Genomic DNA, 25,924 nt, shown 5'->3' with positions numbered 1-25,924 from the left:
TTAGAGCCAATCATAGAAGGTCAGGCTAGGCATGCGGGGCTCTGGCCCTCAGTGCCAGCAGAGAGGAGCATGGCAGGTGGACAAGCCTGACATCCATTGTGGAGGTTGAACATATAGGAGGGGAAGAAATGAGACATGAAGGAGGACTTCTGGTCTCTAGTTGTGGTGCCTGGGAGACAGGCAGCCATGCCTAAGGGAGCTGCTATGTCCTGGCCTCGTGCCCTGCACTGCCTGTGACAGGGAAGCCCTTTGAACCATAGCTCTCAGTACTGTATTTATGCTGTGTCACCAGCTACATTTTAAGTTCTCCGGAGGCTGACAGTTGTGCTTTTGCCTATAGTATCTTCCCACAACACGTGTTCTAGTGCCTACCCCATGAAAGATAGCAAGTAAATATACAAGGATTGGTAGAAAGTCTGGTTTTTTATATCCTCTGTGTTTATGATATTGAAGTAAATAATTAAAGAAGTCAAGAAATTTCCTCTTCATGAGTCACAAATAAGAAATGAGGCTTTTCTGTTAACCCTTCACATTCAGAACCGTTATGTAAAATGGGGCACTGGCGAAGGAGCTGGGCCTGCTGGCAGTGTGGTGCCCCCCACTCCAAGGTCCTCATGGCTTGGTCCCTCTGTTCCCACAGATGTGCACAGGGAACTATACCTTCATCCCATACATGGTGACTCCCCACAACAAGGTCTACTGCTGTGACAACAGCTTCATGAAGGGCTTGACTGAGCTCATGCAACCCAACTTCGAGCTGCTTCTGGGGCCCATCTGCTTACCCCTCGTGGACCGGTTCATCCAGCTCCTGAAGGTGGCGCAAGCAAGTTCCAGGTGATGTTTCATACTGCCCTGGGTGACCATCAGGAAAGGTTGTTCTACCTCAGTCATTTGTGTGTCTTATCAGGCATTACCAGGGCCGCTGAGATAGCTCAGCGGGCTAAGCACCTGCTTAGGCAAGCTTAGGCATGTGCAGGGACTGCGGTTCGATTCTCTGTACCACACCACATGATGAGCCAGCCCCGCCCCCAGGGCAGGCTGAGTGGGCCACAGTCCAGGCCTGTGCCTGTAATCCCAGTGCTGCGGTGGCTGAAAAGAGGAGAATCACCACCAGTCCGAGCTGCCTGGTGAGACCTTGTAACAACCAAATACATTAAAAATAAATAAATAAAAATAAAATTAGAAAAAGCTATTCCTTAGCCACATACAGCCAAGAATCAGGAAAAAATATACAATATATTCTGGGTAAAAATGATGCCACATAGTTCACATGTTGCATTTTATTCATTTTATTTATAGAACAATTTGTCATTTAGCCCCTTCAAAAGAAAATTAACTGCTTTATAGTAGTCAAACAGCTAAAACTACATATGAAAATCAAGTGTAGAAACATCAGAATAATTAGCTAGGAACTTTCAGGGTGAAGTCCAAACTCTGCAAAAGTTGCCGAGAACCTATTTTAATTGAGAATGATTATTTGTATTAGGGAATGTTGATACTGAGTCAGAAGTAAAGGGCATATATGTTCAGATTATAGTCATATCTTATTTGTTTAGGACAGCGTCTACTAAAATAAAATAAAAAGTTTCTGGTATTTTAAGTGCATGAGAATTCATTAACATGGAATAATTTTGTCTTTAGCTCTTTCTGAAACAAGACAGAGTATTAAATACATGGACTCCCAAATTTCTTTTTCTTTCTTTCTTTTTTTTGTGTGTGTGTGTGTGTGTGTGTGTGTGTGTGTGTGTGTGTGGCAGAACTAGGGATTGAACTGAGGCCCTTGCACTTGCCAGGGAAGCGCTTATTCTACTGAGCCATCTCCCCGGCCCTCCAAATTTCTTAATAATATCAAATATATGACATATTCATTCTGTCCATGTTAATGAATTGAAAAATACTCATGTGCAGATGTCAATCATTTCCTTGTAAAATTACTGTTATCATTGAAATCTTTTGTGAATCTTTTACATCATTAATGCTTTGAAATGTATGTTTTTTCCCTAGCCAGTACTTCCGGGAATCTATACTCAGTGATATCAGGAAAGCTCGGAATTTATACACTGGTAAAGAATTGGCAGCTGAATTGACCAGAATTCGGCAGCGAGTAGATAATATTGAGGTCCTCACGGCGGATATTGTCATCAATCTGTTGCTTTCCTACAGAGATATACAGGTGAGAAGATGCTTAAGGGAACGTCTTTGTCATGGAGCCTGGTGGAAGAGTAAAGGAGTACTGACATAAAATTTCAGCTTGCTAAGATATTCACATTGCTGCACATAACTCCTCACTGACTCGTCTTTCACATCCTGTGATTTTATGATCAATGAAAAAGACATCATGTATGTTAGCCGTCAGTGGTTGTGACATGCTTAGGAAGATGTGACCTTTCTTCCAAAGAAACAAAAAGAAAAATCTGCTCACATAGCCAGCCCAGGGATGATCTGTTCTATTCTGTTAACCTCAGTCACACCTATGAATAAAGGAAAGCTTTGTTTTGACAAATAGCAGAAAATTCCTACAGCTTTTTGGACATATCTTTTACTTCTTGAAATTGTGTTGTTTGAAACGGATAGCGCTGGATCTCACTAGCCAGAAGCAAGAAGTCTGTACGTGATGAATTATAAAAATAACTCTAAAATAATATAATCTGAAGCATACTAAAATGCTATGTTATTTTTAGTGACATGTCTCAGAATTTTTAAGGTATAGTAAATAGAATTAAAATATGTTCTCTGAGTTGGAGATTTCCTATTAGGACTTTTTTAAAAAAACTTTTTCCAAATCATTTTCTTGATTTGTACATGTTTGCAGTGTAGAAGTTTTTATTCCTTTTGGGGAGTTGGTATGCATGTACCCCTTTCCTTCCTCTCCCTCTCCTCTCCCTCCATCTCTTAACCCCCTTCCACTTTGAGAAAGATCTATCTCCTTACTTCCTATTATTTATCTTTTATTTTGCTCTTTATTTCTACTTTGGGTTCCTCATACAAGAGAAATCACATACTAGTCAAGCTAATGTATTTAATTTATCTCACTTACCATTATGGCCTCAAAGTCTGTCCATCTGTCTGCGTATCTCTGCGAGTTAAAGACTTAATAGTGACACTTGTGCATCCATGTTTACAACCACATGAGTCGTAATAGCTAAATCTTGGAAGGGCCTGTGTGTCCATCAACAGATGAATGGATAAAGAAAATGTGTTGTTTACTCACTGGGGAGTACTACTGGGCAAGAAAGAAAGATAATCTGGAGTCATCTATAATTCTTTTAGGAGTAAAATGTGAATGACTTCCAGCTCCTTATTCCCACTCCCAGCCCATCAGGTCTGTGGAAAGCTTTACCAAGAAAAGAGAAGGTCATGTACCCGGAGAGCCATGGACCTGGAGAAGCCCGCGGCCGGAGGGGCTTACTTATGTGAAACCCTTCACTACTTGTAATACAAGTGCAGTCAGTTGCTCTTTTCCCTTGAAATGTTTTGTTTCCCTGAAAGTAACAGAACACCGCAGGCCAGAGTCTGGCTCTGTCGAGAAGTGGCCCACCCACGTATAGACAGCAGAGCCTCATCCTGTTGGCCGTTTCTTGTTCTGTTGATTTTTGTCAAACATGGTAACTGTATTTCTGACAGTTTTGTTCATACAATCCAAACTTCTGAGGGAGAAAAACAACATTTTCTTCTGTGTTCTTTGACATAGCCCGCGGGCTCTACCTTCTCAATGAATTCCCTTCTCAGATTCGGATCTGGTTGACGCAGACATTTTGTGGTCAGAACTTTCTCCTACAGCTTTCATTCTCTGTCATTTTTCTCCTCTTTGAAAGGACTATGATTCCATTGTGAATCTGGTGGAGACACTAGAAAAACTGCCGACCTTTGACTTGGCCTCCCATCACCATGTGAAGTTCCATTATGCGTTTGCCCTGAACAGGTGAGGAGAAAAACTCCCTTCCGTGGTGCACTACTGCGTACTTTTTGTTCAACCTGCATATTTTTACTGGGTTTTCGTGACATGGCAACAACTTCCTGTTGGAGCATAATACTCACAGATCTTCCTCAACCTCCTGAAATATGGGAAACTTGCCTTCTAATTTCTTTCTGCTTATCAGTAGCAGTCTCACATATTTATGTGTTTCAATTCAGCTGCTCTTTTTCTTTGTGACAAAGTTTGTGTCTACTAATGTTTCTCAAACTTTTAAAATTATATGGGTGTGTGAGGGCCGGCCAAATAGCTCAATGGATAAAGCGCCTGCAAGCAGGCACAAGAGCTGGGGTTTGATCCCCTGGTCTGCCATGCTGGCCCTGCCCCCAGGGCGCACTGAGAGACTGGGCATGGTGGTGCGTGCCTGTAATCCCAGCTCTTGGGTGGCTGCAAACAGGTGGATCACTACAAGTCCGATCTAGTAGTGAGACCCTGAACACCCTGTAGACCCTTCCCAAAAAATACAGAAAAAAAAATTGTATGGATATGACAGTTGTTGTGTTACATTTAGGAAATAATCACACACACACACACACACACACACACACACATCACTCCTGTGACTTTTCAGTACAGATTCAAGCTTTTGAACCTGTGCTTGGTTGAGCCCAAGGACGCAGAGCCCATGGGTATGCAGGGCTGACTTTGTACTCAACATCAAATGGTCATTTACACAAATATTAACTAAAGCAGGGTAAGGATAACTGTATTCCTAATCAGAGAATCTTTTGTCCCACACTCCCCTAAAGAAAATCGCCACTCTGTTGGTGATAGTCTGCTTAGATTATATGCCCATGAATTTTCTGGGATTGAGACCGACACTGTCGCTTTCAGTCCTACTTTGCCTCTAGACTGCATGACAGACAGCTCGATGCTACTTCCTGCCTGGGATCACCATGGGGGGCCAAACTGTGCCAAGCTGAGTTAGTTGTCTTACTGTTTTCTTCTGTGGTAAGAGAGGTGACTGTATGTCTCATTGCCACAACTAGACTGATGAAAAAAAGAAGGAGATGCATTCACGGAGCACTTGCCGTGTGCCATGGAAGCCGTGGTTGTTTTATGGATTAGGCTCCTGCAGCTTGGAAAGGTGGAGTAATCCGCGGAAGGCTCCCTGCGTGCTGCCCTTGGGCTGGGGCTTGAGCCCAGGTCCTCCTGGAGAGGGAATGTGCTCCTGCTCATGAGGCTCTTTCACCTCAGCCAGCCACTCACCCCAAGATGGTCTTTCCTTAATTTCTACCAAAAATGTAGCAATCTCTACCTTTCTTTTTTTTTTTTTCCTACCTTTCAAATGTATAATGAAAGCCCATTTTATCTTCCCATTGATTGAACATCTAGATTTAAGAGACTTAGATGAGACCTTAGGAGATTACCTGCTATTTCTTAGGGCTGGGGATTTGGCTCAGTGGTAGGATGCTTGCCGAGCAAGCTGGAAGCCCTGGGTTCAGTCCTTGGCACCAAAAACAAAAACAAAAAAAAAACCTCCCCTAAAAAACAATTCAACCAAAAATAATAATAATAATAAAATCAAAAAGACCAAAGACAAACAAGGCAACTACCTATTTCTGGCTTTCAAGTAAATTATTTTTTAAAAGTAGAATGGAATATTACATCATGCAATCAAAAGTAAAAATTCATAAGAGCTGCTTACAATTTTACTTTGTTTCCTCTTACTTTCCCTAAGTAGCATATAATGAAAAGCATATTTGTATGAAACAGTACTCTAAACTCAAGATGTTTAACACAAAGGGTAGAACAGGATTTTTGTGGGCAGAAAATCTGAAGTAGTGCCTCAGAATAGAGAGGATAACTTCTTAAATAGTGACTTTTTTGAACTTTAGTTCCTATGCCACATAGTTTACCAAAAGTGTACAACTCAATGGCTTTTTAACATATTAATAAAGTTATATGACCATCAAACTCAACAACTTTTAAAAAGCTCAGTTCTAAAAGAAACTGCCTACCAGCTAGTGGTCGTGTTCCTACTTCTCCCCAAATCCCCTGGTCCCTGGCAATCACTTATCTACTTTTTGTCTGCATAGATTTTTCTAATCTAGATGCTTTATATAAATGGAACTTTACAGTTTGTGGTCTTTTGGGACTAACTTTTTCACATAGCATAATTTTTCATAATCCAATAAAAGAAAATTCTCAGAGAATTTTCATCTGGTTTTATGAGCTGTATACATACATTACTTCAAAATGAGCTACATGAAGCCATTTATTTAGATAATGAATTGGTCCCATGTGGAAATTAAGCAGCCCTTGAGAGGTTTGGCTGTTGGTATTATCTGTGAACTAGCTTGCTGAATGCTTTAGAGCAAAACTCATTGAACCTGAAGATCAGAGCTTTGTTCCTACTTGGAATAATTGGCTCCTAATCTCATCTCATCAACTTGAACCTGCATATAAGCTGCAGGGAAATGGAAAGACTGAATGGGAAAGTACAGATCTACCTATCACCATGGTCAACAAAACAGCTCAGAAGAGAGCCCTGGTAAGACCCAGCAGACATGCAGTAGGATACAATGAAGTGCTTAGAATAGAGATCATTAGCAGATGCTCAGAATCTGTTGTTGTTTTTGTCCTGCTAAACTGCACTCATGAGAATCAATACATTAAGTAGAGTTTGAGAAAAATTACTGGCCTCTATTGCTTTTCTGAGCTCTTTTGAAACTACAGTGTTCTCTACCTTAGGAGGAATCTCCCTGGAGACAGAGCAAAAGCCCTTGATGTTATGATTCCCATGGTGCAAGGCGACGGGCAAGTTGCTTCAGATATGTATTGTCTTGTTGGTCGAATCTACAAAGACATGTTTTTGGATTCTAATTTCACTGACACTGAAAGTAGAGACCATGGAGCTTCTTGGTAAGTCCAAAGGACATAAGTGTGCTGCTTGCTTGATAAATCTATGCCGTACAAAACTGTGTGCAAATGAGGGTGTTAAAATACTATTCGCTGGTTTTGAAAGAAATCTAAGATTGTATAACTTTAGCACTTAATTTGATAAAATTTATTTAATGTGGCAGAGTAAATTAGGGTAAGTTGGGTAAAAAGATAACCTATGTAAACCATGCAGTATAAATGACAAAATACAATTCTGTGGAAAAATTTATAGAAAGACATTAAAAACTGAAAGAATGGGAAAATACACTGAATTTGTGGAAAAGAAAGCTTGATGTTTTAAAGATGTCTCCGATTGTATGTGCTACCTAATGAAAGGAGATGAAAGTGCTTACGAGCAGCAGTTCTCTCAGTACATAAAGAACAGTGTCACTCCAGGCGTCGTGGAGGAGATGCGCAGGAAAGCTTATGCCACCATGCTAGAGAATCCAGTCTATGAGAGGAAGCGAAGAGAGGAGTTAAAAAGAAGAGGTGGAACCATCCCAGAATATCCCTTGCCCAGAAAAAAGATTGGGTGGCTCAAAAGAAGGGAGGCTTCCTCAGAGTTCAGCACAGGCTGGCAAGAGTTACCAAATTGCTATGAATATTTTTCGGATAAAGACCAATAAATTTATTCCTCAAGAAAAAAAAAGGGGCTGGAGAGATGGCTCAGTGGTCTAAGGCACCTACTTAGAACAAGCTTGGCAAGGCATCAGGGACCGTGGTTCAATCCCCCAGCACCACATGCCAGCCAGCCCCGCCCCCTGGTGGGCTGAGCTGGCCACACACACACACACCCCTCTCTCTCTCTCTCTCTCTCTCTCTCTCTCTCTCTCTCTCTCTCAAATAAATAAAAATAAAAATAAAAAAGAAAAAAAAAAGACTCAAGTGTCTTCAGAAAAGAAGTACATCATGTGTGCCTAGGACATTAGTAAGGTTATTTACAAAAGAGGAATCACAAATGTCCACTAAAAATTGTGTTTTGCTATACTGGGGACTGTGCTTGCTCAAGCTAGGCAAGTGCTTGCTGCTGGACTACATCCCCAGCTCTTTCTTTAAAAAAGGTTTTTAAAGGTATAAATGAGTTTTTGCTAAACCAGCACTTTTTTTTTTTTTTTAAACCAAATTGAACTGGGGCCTTTGCGCTTGCCAGGGAAGCATTTATTCCACTGAGCCATCTCCCCGGCCCCTAAAAAAATGTTTTGAGACAAGTTTCACTAAGTTACCCAGGTTAGCCTTGAACTTGGGATCCTCTTTTGCCTTTGCTTTCTAAATAGCTATTATCAGACTTGTGTGATACTCTGCCCAATATTTTTATCAAACACACATTTTTGAAACCTAAAAAGATACTTTTCAGGTAAGACAAAGTCATACCATTTTATATTATATAGATTAACCAAAGCTTATAAAATTGGAAGTATCATTTGTTGATAAGGATGTTAAAGAAGTGGCAATCCTAATTCCTTTGCTTATTGGAGTATGAAAGCTTATAACTCATGTAAAAAATTTGACATTAACAAGGAAAGATAACAATGAGTCTACTCTGGAGGCTCTAGAAGTTTCTTTACTTTTAATGTTAAAAATTTAACACTAAAAAAATCTTTTAAAATCTTTAAGCAAAATAAATAAATGGCAGAAGCATATGGTAAGAGTCACTTTTCCAGGATTGGGACAAAATACCTAATTTCCACCCTAGAAGAGAAGAAAGGGTCCTCTTGGCCCGTGGTTCACTGGATTTGTTCCATGGCCAGCTGGCTTCGAGGCAGAAATGGCATGATACATCTACCCGGTGGGGACAACCTGGTCACCACATGGTGACCAAGAAGCAGAGAGAGAAGGGAGGAGCTGGGGACAAGAATACACCCAAGTCGTGTCTGTGGTGGCTTACCCTCAAATGTGAAGCTGTTGGGAGATATTTTAGATCTAAATCATAACAGATGGGTAGACAGTTTGTTTTACACAAGGTTGAAAAACCGTCATGGAGATACAGAATAGCTACAGATGTGTGGATGGCCCTCGTAAGATCCCAATTCAGCGCAGTGAGCACGGGGGAGACAGGAGCCAGGAGTAGAAAGAGGTCTTAGAGTGGTTGATGTGCAGTTTTAAATAGGAAGCGTGATTTAAAGCTATGGTGTGTGTCTAAATTTGAAAATGCATTACAGTGAAAGACACATGGCCACTAGTCCCCCTCAAAATGCTGTCCCTCGCTTTGAATACATCTAAGCTAACATTCTTGCCATGTTCTGAAGCAGTTCTGGAAGTCGTCTTTTGTGTCACGGTTTCCTCAATGCCCTGCATCAATTCAAAATGGTTGCTTTCCGTGGTGATTTTGACTTCAGGGTAGAGCCTTGGTTTGTATGGTACTAGACGCAGCAAATAAGGCAGAGGAGGACGTGCTGGAGCGTTCTTGGGAGTCTGCCTTTCTGTTAGGGGCACTCAGCGGCAGCGTTCACTGTCGTCTTGATCGCACATGTAGAGACCTACATGAAAGAGGAGCTCCAGAAGGGCCTCAGAAAGTGGGGAGAATGACAGGCCAAGTGTGCCCAAAGGGAAAAAAGAATTTTGAGGGAGGTGAACGACATTGTGCTTTTGCTGTAATAAATTCTTAAGAAATCTGAATATCTACCATATTTTTCTTTTTTATGTATTTTATGTATTTGTATGTATTTAATACAGGGTCTACAGGGTCTCACTACACAGATCAGACTCATAGTGAGCCTCCTGTTGTTCAGCCTCACAGTAGCTGGGATTATAGGCACACAGTCTCAGTTGCCATCTCAGTGTGCCCCAGGGGTGGGGCCAGCCCGGCATGCTGGGGATTGAACCCCCTGCATCTGCCTAAGCAGGCTCTTTAATCCTCTGAGCTATGTGACCAGCCCTGTATTTTTCAATCACTCCTATGTGTAAAACATTTTGTTAAGCTGAATGATGGCTATGTCAAAGTGTTACTTATATTGCTTTTTATACTTCTTAGTATGCCTAAAATATCCCATGTTTAAAAATATATATAGTACTATACATATAAAATATATACATATGACATATATGTATATGTGTGTATATTAAAGTAAGTTTGCTTAAAGATTTCTTTATTACTTAATATAAAATATTTTTAAGTTCTGAAACTGAGATCTTACCTTAAAATCTTGTGTCATTTTAGCAGTTTGGGGGGAGACTAAAGAGGGATAATGTGATATAGAGAAGGAAACTTGGGAATAGTAATTTCTTAGCTTCTTCATGGGACACTTAGGTTTGGAATTCTGAATTGAAAGAGTTTTGTACTTCTTTTCCTGCTGTTACAAAAGAGGAACGCAGCTTGGCCGCCCATCTCCTGGGGGGACATTTACACCCGAGGGACACCCTTAGTGGTGGAGAATTAGAGTCTAGTGTGTGGGGAGCAGCGTATCTGGTATAAATCCTTAGAGCTGACAGAAGTAAGGAAGTGCATCAGTGATCCTAAAACTGCCTGCTTTTCGTGTTTATAAACTCAAGGGGAAATCGTGTCCTAGAAAGTATGCGTCGTGTGAGGGAGTCAAACAGAAATGTTCTCATTTGGAAACTGACCAGTTTAGATTGCAAGCGTGTGCCACCATGCCCAGCTTCTACCATATCCTTTCTAATTGCTTTCTTCTCTTTATCTTTCTCCTTTATATTCACTGCCTCTCCTTCATGATGTTAATTTGATTTTTAGCCACATTTAGTTTATTTTCTTATTTATTTATGTAGAGACAGGGGCTTGCTATGTAGTTCAGGCTGACTCTGAGTTCACTTTTGTAGTCCAGGCTGGCCTCAAGCTCCCAGTGATCCTCCTGCCTCAGCCTCCCTAGTGCTGGGATTACAGATATGTGAGATTTTATGTTATTAAATTATATTCATATTGCATTATTCTGAAGTAGAGAACACCCACAGAAAGCCTCCCTTATGTGGGCTGTGTTGCATTTGGAAATTTTTTCCTTCCATTGTCTTGCGTGAAGCTGTGTTACATCCTTCAGTCATGTGCTCCTGCCCCCTGGGGTGCTGGGTTCAGGATGGTGTGCTAAGGGTCACTGTGCAGCTCCTGCCCCCTTTGGTGCTAGCTTTAAGCCCAGGCCTGTGCCACCAAGCCCAGGCTCTGCCTGTTTTGCTGTTTCTCACATTTACAGCCACTCACTGGGCTGTGCTAGGTAGCCCCCCCAATGCCCCTTGCGGGCCCCCCCCACTCTGCTCAGGGACAGAGCCGCTGTGTGAAGGGGCAGAAATGTGTGGGCCCAGCTGCTAGCCAGGACGGTAGCATTTCCCCAGGTTGGTGGATTTGAATGTGCCGCTTTGGGAGCTGTTATTCTGTCTATCATAAGAGGGTCAGTAATTGTCCCAAGGTCACATGGTGCTAAGTGTCAAAGTGCCTATGAGTGCATGCACATGCGTGCGCACACACACACATACACACAGGCACACACATGAGCACACATGCTTGCACAGGGCCCCTCTGGAAAGGGTAGAAGCCAGCAGAGCCACTGCTGAAGTCCTCCTGGTGGGTGGGTGCGCAGAGAGGAGCCCCTCGAGAAAGCAGTTTTGTTATAGGATCTGGGTTTCTACAGCACTGGGCTTGTAAATTCGTGTCCCTGGATGAGGTTTTAGAAGGCAACACACAGAAGTCCTTTTACAATAAGAATAAAACTGTGATTTCCGAATGTCTAAAAAACAAACAAACAAACAAAAAAATCTCTCCAGTTCAGGTTACTGAAAGGCATTTTCAGGGTTGAACAGAGTTCAATTAAAGGGTAGAATTTCTTTCCTGATTTCATTCTGATTTAGCCTTAACTTTTCTTGTCCTTTTTGTATGCTTCCTACTTACCCTAAGAACTTCAGCTGTCTCTCAAAAGAGTTGTGTGGTGAAGATGTTTAGGTCAGATGGAAGATATCCAGATTTTTCTGGTTTCATTTTAAGCTACCCATTAGTTTTCTAATCAGCACAGGAAAGCTTCTAAAATTCAAAGAATTAAATGAGCAAGTCCTTAGGAATTGATCTTTCAGGCATCACTTACAGATATATTTACTAGTGGAAAGATGTCTCTTTCAGTGGAGAGTGTTTCTCTGTAAATTACCAGCGGTGCCATTGTGTCCATCGGGCCTGAAAGCCCTTGCACTAAGAAGGGCCCCCAGTTTTCAAGTGGATGCTCCTTCACACCCTCCCCCTCAGCTCCTTCAGCGTTTCTTACTAGTTTGTCCCTCTTTCACGGCCATGCAGACACACACGGTTGACACTGCCCCCCACCCTTAGACTGAGAAGGAAAGCTGCCTGCTGAGGTGCTGTGGTTCTCAGGCATCTGCCCAGATGTACCCAGGACCACCCCTACCCTGAGCGCTGGGAACCGAAAGTATGTTTCAGCTGACCTTCTCATTTAGGATTACAGTCCTCTGAGCTTTTACTTGTCAAATGCAGGTTCTGGGAGAAGGCAGGCGATCAGTCCTTTAAAACGAGTTTTGGACTGAATCATTTTTTGTGGCTTGAAGAAACAGTGATGTATGGACTGTGGAAATTTTAAGTCTAAGAGCTTCAACTCGAGTGAAAGAGCCCCTTGCTGTTGTGATAATGCTCATCAAACCCTTTCTTGTAATTCTTTTTTTTTAGCATTGTTAGTAAGTTAAATGCTCTCCTTCCTCAAAATAGAGGAAAAGTGTTCTATGCTTCTCTGAGCACAGTATCTGATTTAAGTATGGTGTTTGATGCCTTTTACCACTAAGGAAACCCTCCCATGTACTTCTGTGTTTTCTGAGAGCTTTAATTGGAGATTCAGAAAGTGGAAGCTAAAGGTAAGAAAAAAAAACTTGCATAGTTTAGATTTTAAGTTTGCTGAATTATGACATATTGTGAGGACAGGCTTTGGTGGTTCAATCTCACCTGACACAGAGACTCAATAGTTTGAATGAGTAGATCCTGCTGATTTAAGCATTCGAAAATAGCTCTCCAATATTTGATGTTCTCCAGGGTCATTTCCTTAGTTATTTTTGTTCGTTGAAGCTCTTGAGGTTGGTTGAAATAATGACATCACATTTATCCTTTGATATTCTTGAGGAATTTGTTCTGAGACCACTGTGGATACCAAAATCTATAGAAACTCAGGCACTTTATATAAAATGGGATGGTGTTATATACATTAACCTGTGCATGTCCTACTTTAAGTCATCTTTAGATTATACAATATAAGTGCTGTGTAAATATCTACTATACTATACTGCTTAGGTGATAATAACAAGAAAATAGCCTGAATATATTCAGTACAGACATGATTTCTTTTTTTCAAAAATATTTTCAAACCAAGATGAGTTGAATCCTTGGATGTAGAGTCTGCATATACAAAGGACCAATTTTATTCCTATATTTAAATTTCCAAGGTAAGGTATGAAAAATGCCCTTTTTATCTTCAGATAAACTGTGGTTTACTTTCAGTTTATTAAAAAAATTGTGCCTTTTTATCCTGTTGTTCCTTTTTTTTTTTTTTTTTTTTTTTTTTTTTTTTTTTTTGTATTTAGTACAGGGTTTCACTACACAGATTAGACTCGGAGTGATTCTCCTGTTTTCAGCCTCTCAAAAGCTGGGATTACGGGTGTGCTCCACCATGCCCAATCTCAGTTGCCGTCCCAGCGCACCCCAGGGGCGGGGCTGGCACAGCAAGGGGATCGAACCCCTTCCTCTGCGCTTTACCTAAACAGGCTCTTCAATCCGCTGAGGTATCTGGCCAGCCCTTTTTTCATGTTGTTCAATGCACCGTTTTACATGAGTGGCAGAAGGGAGACTGTCACTTGATTGCTCAGTACTTGAAAACAGTATAGCCTTAGGAGAATCACTTCACCTTTAGGACATTTAAGTTTTCTTATTTAAAAGCTAGGAATAATACTTACCTAGACGAGTATGCTCCTGGCGTCCCACAAATAACACAACACCTTATTCCAATGAGTTTAAGCAATAAAAAATGCATCTGCTAAAGCATAAATCTAAAAGTAGGATTGGTTCTGCATGGTTTGAGTTAATGGCTTACAAAGATCTATCGGCACAGGCCTTTTTCCTCAGTATTTCCAAGGGAGACTCTGCCCCCAAGGTAGCTTTCTCTAGGGTTGATGGGTGGCTGTGGCCGTTCTGGGGTCAGTCTGGATTGGCAATGCCCATGTCAAGGGAAAAGGAGGCAGTTTTCCAGGGATCTTTATGTTAGGACTGAAAAGACCTGCTCCTCAAAACATGCCCCCTACTTTCCTTTGATCTTTGTGCTTCTAGTATTTCGTGATCTCTCCAATACTACATAATCCCTAGTGAGGAAGATGGGACTGCTTTCTTTAGGGAGGCTGTATGCTCTCCAGTGACGATTTGATGAAGAAGCGTATGTTGAAATCCTAAGATCTAGTAGGCATTTGGCGTTATTTCCATAGCGTGTAATACATAAGACTATTTGTATTCTGTACGTATTTGTTATCTTTCTCTGTGCTTGAGATGGAAATTGCATTGAATTTCCTTGTTCCTAAAAAATTCCTAAAAGTTCCCTCTTTGTTCTTCTTCCTGGGTCTAGCTAAGCGCTGTACAAATGAGTGAAAATGAGGTTGTGTAACTTTCACACAGACCTTGTTTGAATGTCATGTGTCAGGTCATCGTGGGTCACCTGCTTGCTTGCTTGAAGCTACATTTGGTTGTGGAGAAGGCAGTGATCCCGTTCTTAACAAGTGACAAGAAATCTTTTTCAGAAATTTGAAAGGAAACTGGCATTATTAGCATAGACGTGTACGTCCTGTTAAAATGTCAGAAAGATTCATAGAATCTGGAACTTAAAAGTAATAAGTCTGTTTTTAGGATTGTGATCATTTTTTCCATAGTAACTTGAAAAAGAACACAGTAGCTTGCCTTGCAACTAATTTTCTTTTACGTCAGTGATATTGCTATTCAAACAGTGGTGTGTGCCTAAGCAAGATTTGGTTTTTGCATTATTAATGGAGTTGTCTTTACTTTAGAAGAGTTATGAACAAAGCAATTGACAGACTAATAAAGACTAATATCTATTTTCCATTTTCCAGATTAGCACCTGTTCCTTTGCCTTAGCTTCAAGATAACTTTCTGTGTTCTCTCCATATCTTCTGTTCTCCTCCCTTCTCCCCCATCCAAGTTTCAGCTCACCATAATTCTACTGACGTCATTTTGTTTAGTATTTTATTGTGTCTATCAAATTTATAGACTTTGGATTCTAGAACACAAGCCTGTAGCGTTCTTAGTAATGCACCATGGTGCCCAGCTTGCTGGTGTCCCCATGTGCAGACTAGCGGTTCCAGGACAACCTCGGAACTTGGGTAAAACACATAGTATGCCTATACTCACTTTGTAAATGTGTGCGTTGGTACATTGGTCTCCTACATGGATCTTGGTTAATACCAGATGCAGCAGATGATAGCTTGGATGCGGATCTATTCTGGCAGGGTCAGGTTCAAGTCCAAGCACGGTAATGTTCCATGTGTCGTGGTCATGGTTTCCTAATTGTGGTTCTTCAGACTTCAGCATCTGAGGAGAGCAGCTGAGACTTGCTTTCTGCTGTTCCATTATCCGAGGAATGAGCGAGCAAACAGGTGTTCGCCCGGAATTATGTTGCAAAGGAAAGAGAACACAGAAGAAGGAGAAGAACTTGAATTTTCAGTGAACAACGAGTATGATTGTTTCCAAACTGGGTTTAGCATCAGAGTGGTCAGAAAGTTTGCCAGAAATTTGAGATTCTTTGTCTATGGAGATTTTAGTTTAGTGAATCTATTTTATCAAATATACTAACCAGAATGATTAATTCTACTAGCCTTATTAAATCTTATTAATTCTACTAGTCTATATATATGTATATTTATATGGGTTTACATTGTAATTTAAAAGAACAGGACAGTTATTGGAAGGCTAAGTGTAGACTTGTCATAAACATAAAAATATTCACCCTCAGAACTAATCAGTAAGTACAAGTTAAGAATTCTGAAATTTTGTTATCGGTTGGCAAAAATGAAAAGAGATGAGAATATTTTAAAATGGATACAATGTAAAAGTCCCTGTCTTACAGTGATGCTGTCAGCATCTTTCTCAAAAACAATTCAGAAGTATTCACCAAGAGCTTTGAAACAATTCATATTTTTTAGGGCCGGCGAAATAGCTCAGCAGATTTAAGCGCCTGCAAGCAGGTGCAGGGGCCAGGGGTTCGATCCCCAGGCCTGCCGTGCAGGCCCTGCCCCCGGGATGCACTGAGACTGCGATTGAGATTGGGCATGGTGGCATGAGCCTGTAATCCCAGCTCTTGGGAGGCTGTAAGCAGGAGGATCACTATGAGTCCAATCTAGTAGTGAGACCCTGAACACCCTGTATGCCTTTCCCTAAAATTAAAAAAAAAAACAACAATTCATATTTTTATCTAGTTACGTAATTTGGAAACTACCCTAAAAAAATAGCAGATATGGAAACAAAGATGTGTTTACAGTGGTGTTCACTAAATTGAATTTTTATGGTGGCACAAAAATTAGAATCTAAATGTTTAACTTAACAAAAGCAAAATTGTTAAACCAAGGATGACATCTCCACAAGAGGGAATATCATTCATTCAAGATTGTGGCGGGTTTTGTTTTGTTCTGATGATCATGATAAAACTATACTATGTGTAAAATTTGCTATCCTACGCTTTATTTTTCCCCTGGGGATTGAAGCCAGGGCCTTTGCACTGAGCTACAAACCCAATACCCGTACCACCTTTTCTTCATTTTTATTTTGACACACGGCCTTGCTTAATCACTCAGTTTCCCAGGCCGAGCTCCAACTTGTGGTCTTCCTCCCTCGGTCTCTCAGCACGCTGGAATCACAGGCATGCACCAGTACACCCAGCTCCCATCTTACCTGTTTTTAAAGGCCCAGCTCACCCGCAGTAATGACATTCATGTTGTGTAACTCGCATCTTCATCCATCCACAGAACTCTTCATCTAGCAAAACTGAAACTCTGTACCCATTAAATAACAACTTCCATTCATTCCTTCCCGCAATGCCTGGCCACCACTGTTCTATTCTACTTTTTCTCTGTGCATCTGACTGCTACAGATACTTATATTAGTGCTGTGCGCTTTGTGGTTTATTTTCAAGGTTCATGTACATTACAGTATATGTTAGTACTTCCTTCTCAAACCTGACTACTGTTTCATCGTATGCATAACCTATATGTTGTCTGTCCATCTGTCAGTGGACCTGCTGGTTGTTTCCATCGTTGGGATATTGTAAATAACACAGCTATGAACATCGCTGTAGAAATGATCTCTGAGAGCCTGCTTTCAATGCTTGCGGGTCTCTACCCAGAAGAAAATTGTGGATTTATAAAACATTTCATAGTGATATATATTATATCATGCTGTATTGAAACATTATAAAAACAGCATGATTGTCTCTTGTAGACAAAAATGTCTGTGCCTACTAGAAGGGCTAGAAGAAGAAAGTTAGGATTTGGGGTACTGTTATTTTTTTCCTGAATTTTCTATTATAGTGATGAATACATACAAATACACTGGTTAAATTGGAAAGGGCTGTTCTCCCATCTCTAGATCAAATCAGCAGGGTGGCTTTACACACTTTTCCTGCACATGATGTGCTGTTTTGCTTCTGAGTTATTTTATGAGTGATGATTTCAGAATTATCCCTAGAGACCCAAAGCACCGTGTAATGCTAATTTAATTACTTGTAGCTCACTGAAAGAATCACAGCTGTTATACATAAACAAGGGAAAATCATAGCCAAATAGGACGAAATTGAGCTCCATTTCTTCCTTGTTGGAAAGAGGAGGCTCTTTAGCTAGAAACAGTCAACTTAAGAGTATTTCTTCTAAGGGCCAGCCAAATAGTTCAGCAGATTAAAGCACCTGCAAGCAGGTGCAGGGCCCGGGGGTTTGATTCCTGGGCCTGCTGTGCCAGCCCCACCCCCGGGGCGCGCTGAGACAGCATTTGAGACTGAGTGTGGTGGCGCATGCCTGTAATCCCAGCTCTTGGGAGACTGTAAACAGGCGGATCACTACGAGTCTGATCTAGTAGTGAGACCCTGAACACCCTGTAGATTCTTCCCTAAAATGCAAAGAGAGAGAGAGAGAGAGAGAGAGAGAGAGAGAGAGAGAGAGAGAGAGAGAGAGAGAGAGAGAGAGAATATTAATTCTGTGCTGGATTTTTGTTGAACATTTAAGTGAAGATGCAAGAAGTGAGCAGTCTTTATTTTGAAGACTTCCTCTCTCACTTTAAAATAAGGACTGATTTTAAAGTTAACTTGCAATCAGGTGACAAAAATCAATTAATAACAAGGTACTTCATTATTAGAACTAATAGCAAAAATCTATTACTCTGAAAGCTTCAATGAGATGTATTTCACTTTTAGTGTAATAACAGAATATATGGAGTATTACATTCCAAATGTAATGTGTTTTTCTTTCAAATAATTAGTGATACAATAGAAATGATCAGGGCTGGGGAAAAAGCTCAGCAGTCTAAGCGCCTGATTGGCAAGCAGAAGGACCCAGGTTTGATCCCTGGAACTTCATGCCTTACTGGCCCTACCCCATGCCTGCCACTGAAACAAGGCATGGTGGCACACGCCTGTAATCCCAGCACTGGGGAGGCTGAGACAGGAGAATCACTGAGTCCAAATGGCATAGTGAGACCCTATACCAAATAAATAAATAAATCTTAAAAAAAAAATAGTAACAATCAACAGAGGTGGAAGTAATAATGTTATTTAAATATAAGTAAAATCTATTAAAATGAGAATTTCTAGTTCCTTCCCTAAGATTTGTGTCCTTAATGTCTAATGACCTTATTTCCTTATCTTTATAATTTTGCATTATTAGCCACTGACTGCTAAAATTGAGTGCTATTAAAAATTTCAGTTTAGAAGTCAATAAAAGGGTAAATAAACATGAATATTGAAAATTTCAAAAGTGGTTAGGATAGATATATAGTTACATTCTCTTAATGAATAGAGGGATTTGTTCTAATGGTGTTTGTAAAAAGGATATCGTGTCCGCATCTTGTACAGCACTTAACCACTAGGAAGAATGTATGCAATGTGTTAATTATTGAAACTGTCCTACCAATTTGATTTGAAACTGTCTCATTGCTATTTGTTTCTCAATAAAATTATGGAAAAAAAAGAAAATTTCAGTTTAGAAGTCAAAAGGGTAAATAAACATGAATAATATAGAAGTTTATACATAAAGAAATGTTTACCAATGGCTAAGAGTAAGACCAAATGTGTTAAGAGCTGTTGGAATTAGAAATTGTTTTTTGGTTTGTTTTTGTTTTTGTTTTTGTTTTTTTTTTCAGAACCAGGGATTGAACTCAGGCCCTTGTGCTTACCAGGGAAGTGGTTATCCTACTAAACCATCTCCCCAGCCCCTGGAGTTAGAAATATTATACCTAAAGTGTCTCCTACAGCGCTTGTGCCTGCTAGGTACTCAGTAATTACACACCACTACTGTTTCTCCTAGTATTTGGTATAAACCAGTTTTCTTGATAGAGAATACCTCCTGTGCTATAGCGTAGTAGTATTGGGAACACACAGGCCTGGCTGTGTTTTCTAATAGGTGTGCGATCCAATCAGAAGCTTAAGGAGCCACTTTGTGGTTGTACTGTCGGTTGGTCTCCTTTCCTTGGCCCTTCCCTATGCGGCTGTCCCTTTGTTCCGGGGACCAGAAGAAGACAGCATAGAGCAAGGCTGAACCATTTTCAGAATTTATGACCAGAAATGTGGCATGAACAGGAGTTGGGATTTTCAAGTTGTTTGATTCCATCGTACACTTATCTTAAAATGAACATCTGAATGTATTTGATCAAGTTTGAAGCTTTTAAAGTAATAACTATTTATTTATTTGTTTGTTTGTTTATTTGACACAGGGTCTCACTATGCAGTTCAGACTCCTAGTGATCCTCCTGTCTCAGCCTCCCCAGTGCTGCAATTACAGGCGTGCACCATCACGTCCAGTCTCGGTGGCTGGCACGGCATCTCCAGGGGTGGGCCGGCTGCTTGCCACTCAGGGGCTTAGACTGCCAGACTTCTCCCCAGCCCCTCCCTTTTGAATCTTATCATAAAACAATCATTTTTATTCTTTCCTTCTCTCTTTTACTCTCAACTCTCTGGTGAACTGTCCGCTTAGGAGCTTGAGAGTTTTATTAAGTTTTGCAAACATTGTCCGCTATTGATTTTTTTTTTTTTACTGCACATTCACTTTGTATTTTATTGATTTCTTCTCTTTCCTTCTACTTCAGGGACAGCACATTCTTTTTTCTAGATCCAACTTGTCCCATTCGTTTTTCAACCTTGCTTTTTCTACATATGCAAGATCTAAGTTGTTCTGCCGCTTAGAAATTTTGATGTATTGAACTTTCAATATTCGGTTGAAGAATCTCCTATGTTCTGTGTGATATTTTTTTGACCCATGGAAGTAGGTTGCCCAGCTTCCAAGTGCTATAGTTCTTCCTTTGCTGTTCTACAGTTTAAATCTGTTGCAGGTTTCATTTCTTTAAAATTTGTCAAGAAGTACTTTATGACCCAGAAGAGAGTCCATATTTGTTGGGTGTAGCATTCAATATGTCAGGTTAATTTGTCTAATGGTGTTGCTCAAATCCTCTCTACATTCTGATTCTTTTATGCTTATTTTCTCACAGCAAGAGTAGTTTTCATTGCTACATGCTTGCAGTACATACAGTTAGCATTCGCCTTGGGGAGTGAGAAGATGTACAGATACGCCTTGTGTCTCTTTAAGCCCCTTCCCCTTCCTCCCCTGGCCTCTCCTTCTTCTCTTTCTCTCCCCCATTTTGGTTCTTGCTGGCATTACTAATCATAGCTCATGTTTGTGGTACATAACGTTTACTTTGTTGAGGTTACTGGATTCTTGTATGTGACACATCTTTATTCTAGTTAGTTCCGTTTTCCATCCCCCTCCCTGCTTTCCTTTGGTCTCTGAGACATGGTTTGGTCTGATATTAATATATAATCACTGTACCTTTATGCATCATTTCACTACCTTATTTTTTTTTTTTTTTTGAGACAAGGTCTCCCTGTGTAGTTCAGGCTGGTCTTCAACTCACTGTGTAGTCCAAACTGGCCTTGAACTCACAGCCATTCTTTTGCCTCAGCCTCCCAAGTGTTGTGGTTGTAGTCATGCACCACCACAGCCAGGCACACTGTCTATGTGCTTAGAAAGTTCATCTTTTTAAGTAGATAGAATTGTGCCGTTTGCTTATTTGGTTTGCTGTTGTTAAATCTAATTTGAAAAAAAATCTCATCTACTTAGCAGGTTTAAGTCATTTATATTTAATGTGGTAATAGTTGGAATTACGTTGGCCAACTTGTTTTATTTTTGTATTTGTCACATGGATTCTTTAGTTCTTTGTCCTCTTTTTCTATCTTATTGGGGTTTTTTGTTTTATTTTGTTTTCTTTGTTTTTTAGTTTAGCATTATATTTTCTCTTCTGTTAGCTCTTTCATAATACTTTTTTATATTGCAGTATTCTTGTAGAAGCTCCCTGGAGTTGCAGTGGGCTTCCGTGAATTCTATGACTGCTTTCAACTTGTGCTTTACCGTGTAAGTGGTTGAAGTCATAGATTTCAAATCTTGTAGTTGTTATAGTTTCTGGCTAGTCACACATAGTTACCCATTTGGATGTGCTTTTTATAATTCGTTGCTTCCACTGGAATCATTTTCCTTTAGTCTGAAGTGCTTTCATTACTTTTCTTATAACATCAATCTGCTGTCAACTAATTCAGTTTTTGCTTGTTTGAAAACACTCATTCACCTATTTTTATATCATTTCTTTTCTTTTAGTCTAAAAGTATCATTGTGTGCTAGCTTCCATATTCTGTATTGCACAGTCAACTATCAGCTTTATCGCATCTTTGTAAGTAATGCACCTTTTCCTCTGGCCAATTGTAAGAGTTTCTCAAAAGTCAGTCATGCCGAAGCATACTCGTAGTCTCAGCTACTCAGGAGGCTGAAGCAGAGGAACCTCTTGGAGCCATGCATGTGAGACAAGTCCAAGCAACATAGTGAGACCGTATTTTAAAAATTTTTTTATTTTTATATGATTTCCACTGTTGTTTTGTTTCAATATTTAGAGTGTGATTATTTTCTCTTATATTGTTTGAATTTTACAGAATTTTTTTTGCGGGGTGGGGGGAGGTTCTACAGGGTGTTCAGGGTCTCACGACTAGATTGGACTTGCAGTGATCCGCCTGTTTACAGCCTCCCAAATGCTGGGGTTACAGGCGCGCGCCACCACGCCCAGTCTCAATTGCTGTCTCAGCGTGCCCCTGGGGCAGGGCTGGCACGGCAAGCCCAGGGATCAAACCCTGTGAGGCAGAGATCCAGCAGCCCCTGTGCCTGAAAGCAGGTGCTTTAATCTGCTGAGCTATGTGGCCCGCCACAGACAGACTTTAATGCTTTGGTGTTTTTTTTTTCCATAATTTTATTGAGAAACAAATAGCAATGAGACAGTTTCAAATCAAATCGGTAGGACAGTTTCAATAATTAACATATTGCATACTCTCTTCCTAGTGGTTATTTGCTGTACAAGATGCAGACATGATATCCTATTTACAAACACTATTAGAACAAATCCCTCTATTCATTAAGAGAATGTAACTATATATCCATCCTAACCATTTTGAATACATAGATACAAAGTGAACATTTATCTCTATCCCCTTTTTTGTTTAGTTCCGTCATTTGAATATTATAGGAGTGTTAACTCAGCAAAATATTGTAAAAGAGTCCAGTAGTCCATAATAGTATTGGGTCTTCCGCTTCACTGGCAATGTCAGAAATTGTTGACCTGAATCCCCTACAGCTCAACATAACACCATGGCTTTACTTCTTATACTTCATTTTTATACTTTTCTGCCTGTTGGTTAAGACCAAGATAAAGCCATTATATCATAGTGATATATGTGTGCCTATATGTTTATAGCAGCACAATTTGTGATAACCAAATCTTGGAAACAACCAAGATGCCCATCACCTGAGGAATGGATGAAAAAGATGTGTTATTTTTATACAATGGAGTATTACTCCACTATAAAGAATGATAAACTTGAAGCCTTTATATTGAAGTGGATGCCACTTGAAGATATACTCAGAAGTGAAATAAACCAGACCCACATGTGTAAATATCACGTAGTTTCCCTAGTAAAAGAACTCAAAAGAAGAAATACAAATAGAAAGGTATAATACAACTAAAAGGAAAGCAAGAACTTGAGGACTAACTAATTAAGAGAGGGAAAAGAGAAGAGCTAGGAAACATGACAGTGACAAGCCATACAGTTATATGTAGAAGATGGGCAAGGCCATGATCCTGAGAATCTTCAGAAGATTTTTGAATCTAGCAGTTAATTGGAGGGATTCTCACCCTAACTATATATACTGACACCTGTGAACTAAGCAACTGCACTGAAGATAGCAATCTGTAATAGTAGGTTCACTCTTGCAATGCCTGTCATTCTGGTCTTCTGAATGCTTTCTTGATTTTTATTTCTAAGGAAGGGAAAACTCAGTACTCACAGGTGTCAAGCATTGTGAAGACCCTGGAAATACAGATGTCACCTGGTACTCGCAGTGACCTGAGCAGGACGCAGTGCCATTTTACAGATGAAAACCTGAGTTTGGTGGACATTAACCAACTTACCTGACACCATACAGTTCATCTGTGAAGCCAGGGCTCCATTATTGATCCTTTTCTGCATGCTTCATGTTTTTGTGCTATATTGCACTCTTCAATAAAACTCAGAAGTTCATTCTGGTCAACTGCTCTTCCACATCACCATAGAGAACACCAAAAAAGATATAGCCTTGGAGAAGAGAACTTTTTTTTTTTTTTTTTGGTGGCAGAACCGGAGATTGAACTCAGACCCTTGCACTTACCAGGCAAGCGCTCATTCTACGATCCATCTCCCCAGCCCCACAGTTTAGAACGAATTGGGGTTTTTTTTTTAGGGGGGAGCTGGCTCAGGATGCCTTCAGGGCAGGTCTGGCAAGGGTTGAAGATATGGGGCTCAAACCACAGCATCCTGAGCCTGACTGCTTTGCTGAAGCAGTCACTTAAATGACTGAGCTAATGGACAGGCCCTTGAGAACTTCTTACATTCCCAAGTGAAAGAAAGGATCACCTCTGGCTCACCAGAAACACCATCTTATTTTATCAGAATCTCAACTGTTGGTTTAGTTTTTCTAAAGAGAGCACTGAATTGACTCAGTATCCAGTACTTGTATGATTTGCCCAACCATCGTAGCACATCTTCACACCATCACCATCACCAAAATCATCAGCTAATTTTCAACATAGATCATGACTTAAGATGTATTATACCACTTCTACAGTTTCTTTCTAGAAATTAGGTACCAGTGTAATTGAATTGGCAAAGACCATTAAAGCCAACAATCCAAGCAAATATTAAATTATCTTGTAGGCAAATAAACATTAGCTATGTCCTTCTCCCTTTGAAATTAAAGGCCACATTTTTTCATTCCACAAATGCTTCACTGGTAACTGTGCTAGGTGCTGAGGAATATCACTGTGAACAGGATCAACCAGGATCCCTCTCTGAATGGATACTTTTGCTTTATGTGGTCTTGTTAACTACTAGATAATATTTGATATTCTCTAAAGAACTGCATATGTTTTTGGAAAGTCAGAGTCATGTGAAGTCTCTTCTGGAATACTTTAGAAGTTTCTTTATGTTAAACTTGATAGACATTTAGAGAAGAAGACGATGGTTTCCAGTATCCTTTTGATGTACATGTTAAAAGTCAAGTTAGTATTCAAACAATATGGCAATTTGTGACCAGTGTGATGGTGTAGACCATGTAGCTGCACTTGTAGGACGGGGCCACCATGATACCATCCCCAAACTGGCCCGAGATGTGCTTCAGGATCCTCACCCTGCCCAGGCAGAGAACCAGGTTAAACACACACCTTGTATACATAGCTTATGAAGCAGAAATACAGACATCAGCCCAATTCACTTTGCTTTGTGGTAGGCACACAGGCAATACTTAGTCAATACCTGTTGATTGATTTGAGCATGTCTTGCTTTCTGCATTTCCTTTTTTTATATCTTTAAGAGAGATGTTCTGTTCTTTGATGTCAGAGAAATGAAAATATTTCATCTCTCAGAATAAACTAGAAAAGCGTATCACTTCTTCCCTCTTCTGCACCATCTTTAATGACACACTTTGTTTCTGAACAGAGACAAAGACTTAAGACTTAATGAATGTAAGACTTTCCTTCCTGTAACTTTATGTGCTTGCTGTTTGGGTACATTTTTCATTTTAATGGGGAAATATCTGTGTTTCTAATGAGACAAAAATACTTTTAATCTACTATATCAGTGCAGTTGAAAAAATCTAAAAACTATTCCATGTGTATATAACTATCAGGGCCAAATAGTTAAGATTAACACTGATTTTATTAATGTTTCCACTCGGACACATTTGCTCTATGTAAAAGTAGGATTCCTAGAAAAGTCATAGGATTCACAATATTCAGAAAGAAATGCACTTGTTTGATGTTTAATTTATTTTAAACTGTAGGAAATTTCAAATATGTTTGAAAGCCAATAATATAATAGATAATGTTGTATCCAAGAGCATTGTTATTATTCCCATATTTCATTCATACAGTTCTGATTTAAATAGGAGTAACCTCTATGGAATTGTCACATATTTTTCCCTGTGTAATCTTTTTCTTGGCACTGTCAAATGATTTTTTTTTTTGTACCAGGTATTGAACTCAGGACCTTGCACTGGCCAGGCAGTCACTTACACTGCTGAGCCATTTCCCCAGCCCCACAAGTGGTTATTTATTTGCTATTTAGTCTTGATAGTTTCTTTTTTTATTAATTTTATTGAGAAACAAATAGCAATGAGAATTTCAAAACTTATTAGTAGGACAGTTTCAATAATTAATACATTGCATATTGTTGTCTTCTTAGTGGTTGTTCATAGCACAAGATGCAGACATGATATCCTGTCCAAACACTATTAGTACAAATCTTTTTTCTCATTGAATTAAGA

General features: G+C 40.0%; 1 protein-coding gene across 1 annotated transcript in view; it reads left to right on the top strand.

Moving 5' to 3' along the window:
- Map3k5 (mitogen-activated protein kinase kinase kinase 5) overlaps nt 1-25,924 on the top strand; it is a 243,822-nt gene that overhangs the window by 99,112 nt on the left and 118,786 nt on the right. Inside the window, exons 4-7 of the mRNA XM_023712197.1 lie at nt 641-834; nt 2,005-2,173; nt 3,816-3,922; nt 6,668-6,838. Of these exons, the coding sequence (XP_023567965.1) occupies nt 641-834; nt 2,005-2,173; nt 3,816-3,922; nt 6,668-6,838 (641 nt within the window). The remainder of the gene's footprint in view (nt 1-640; nt 835-2,004; nt 2,174-3,815; nt 3,923-6,667; nt 6,839-25,924) is intronic.

This window comes from Octodon degus, unplaced genomic scaffold, assembly GCF_000260255.1.
Source record: "Octodon degus isolate 3935 unplaced genomic scaffold, OctDeg1.0 scaffold00024, whole genome shotgun sequence".
Taxonomy (NCBI): Eukaryota; Metazoa; Chordata; class Mammalia; order Rodentia; family Octodontidae; genus Octodon; species Octodon degus.
Note: the sequence above shows the minus strand (reverse complement) of the source record. Positions and strands in the feature narration are given on the sequence as shown.